The sequence below is a fragment of the Aplidium turbinatum genome, chromosome 18 (genome assembly GCF_918807975.1).
Source record: "Aplidium turbinatum chromosome 18, kaAplTurb1.1, whole genome shotgun sequence".
Lineage (NCBI taxonomy): Eukaryota > Metazoa > Chordata > Ascidiacea > Aplousobranchia > Polyclinidae > Aplidium > Aplidium turbinatum.
In genome coordinates, this window is record NC_137489.1 from 16,915,306 (window position 1) to 16,917,011 (window position 1,706).

Here is a 1,706-nt window from a genome sequence, read left to right on the forward strand (position 1 = left end):
AAATGTTTTTTATAGCCTAAGGATGCACACTTAGTATGTAGCCTAATGCATGAAATTAAAATTGGAAATAAGTAGGTTTGGTTTAAAATTTAAGTTAGCTTGCCATTTCAAAAAACCTTCATTCACGACTACAAAAGGATTTTAATAATTTATTTCTTGAAAATTTGGATAAGCTAGTATAGTTGTAGCCTTACCGCAGACTAGAACTTTGAAAATCTATCTGAGGTGTTCTCACCTTCGCTTCACCTATAGTACTTTTACCACAGATTTTACTTACTCTATAGCAGGGGTTCTTAGCCGGGGGTAAATTTACCCCCTGGAGGTAAATTTCACCTACCGAGGGGGTAAATTTATTGAATCATAAATTAAAGTGAACGTCTAATATAAATGAAAGTCTTTTGAAAATGAATTATTTTGAAGTGAATAAATAAGTTAAATAACCTGCAGTTGTTATGTCGAAGAAGCGAACTTATTTAGAATCATATGTTGACTTTGGGCTCGACTTTATTACGACAGATGATGTTCAAAAACCTCAGTGTATCTTTTGCTCGAATGGGCTTGGTAATGGTTCCATGAAGCTGTCAATTTTAAAAGCTCATTTTACTTCATGCCATTCCACACATGTGCATGACGACCATAAGTCTTTGCTCGCTAAACGTGCTCGATTTCGTGCTGCAGAAACACTACCTAAGTTAGGATTCTGTTCCGAAGACAAATCAGGATTGGAAGCATCATATCGTGTTGCTTATAGAATAGCAAAAGAAAAGAAGCCACATACAATTTGTGAACGACTTATCAAACCGTGCGCTATGGACATGGTTGAACTTGTTTGTGGAGTAAAACAAAAAAGAAAATTTGAGAAAATTTCTTTGTCAAACGATACAGTACGTTGTCGTATAAGTGACATGTCCCAGGATATTTTAAATCAGGTAGCAGATGAAATTCGAGCTATCTTAGTTCAGGAAGACGACATGCGAGTAGCTCTTTCAAGGACTGTTCCAAGAATTTCTAAAATTGTTCGTGGAAAGCAAGCACAAAAGTCTCACTGATTGACTGTTGAAATTGCGTGTCAATTATTAATAAAAGAAAAAAAAAACTTAAACATTCTTGTGTGCTTTTATCATAGTTATTTAGGACATTTGAGTAGACATTATTTTTCACAGAATCCGTCAAGAACAATCGTGTCTTCAGCAAATAAACAGCCTGTTTTTGATATTTGCTAAGTTAAATCCAGATACAAAAGGATGTTTTGCATTTTTGACTTCGCATGGTTGACTGGACACGATGACATCACAAGGGGGCCACCAAAGCGGTGGGGGTAAATTTTACTTTTTTCATTCGGCAAGGGGTAAACGAGACAAAAAAGGTTAAGAACCCCTGCTCTATAGCCTATCTACATTAACAATGAAATTTATCAATATAATTGTTAATTAATTAACTAGGCTACTTGAGTGAACAGTTTTTACTTCGGAGTTTAAAAATATTTTGTTAGTTTTGTGGGACACAAAAAACTTTTTACTCATTTAATCTACTTCTAAAACTGTGCATGCTCAAGAATTATCAATATACCGACTTATCAATATCGAAGCGGGCTAGTTGGGTGAATAAAATGTTGTTTGAGCGAGTAAAGCGAGCGAGAAAATTTTGCAAAATGGAAAAAAAAAATACATATGAAATATTAGGGGAAAATTACAACCGAAAAACGC

General features: G+C 34.6%; 1 protein-coding gene across 1 annotated transcript; it reads left to right on the forward strand.

The window, feature by feature from the left end:
• The first annotated feature begins 452 nt into the window (after positions 1–452).
• On the forward strand, positions 453–1,049 carry LOC145787218 (protein FAM200C-like). The gene has a single exon (XM_082598942.1). It carries the CDS (start codon positions 453–455, stop codon positions 1,047–1,049), a length of 597 nt encoding a protein of 198 aa, XP_082455068.1.
• Positions 1,050–1,706: the final 657 nt, after the last annotated feature.

Excerpts from the sequence above, each read along its gene's own strand:
- LOC145787218 (XM_082598942.1), top strand. The coding sequence starts at position 453 with ATGTCGAAGAAGCGAACTTATTTAGAATCATATGTTGACTTTGGGCTC.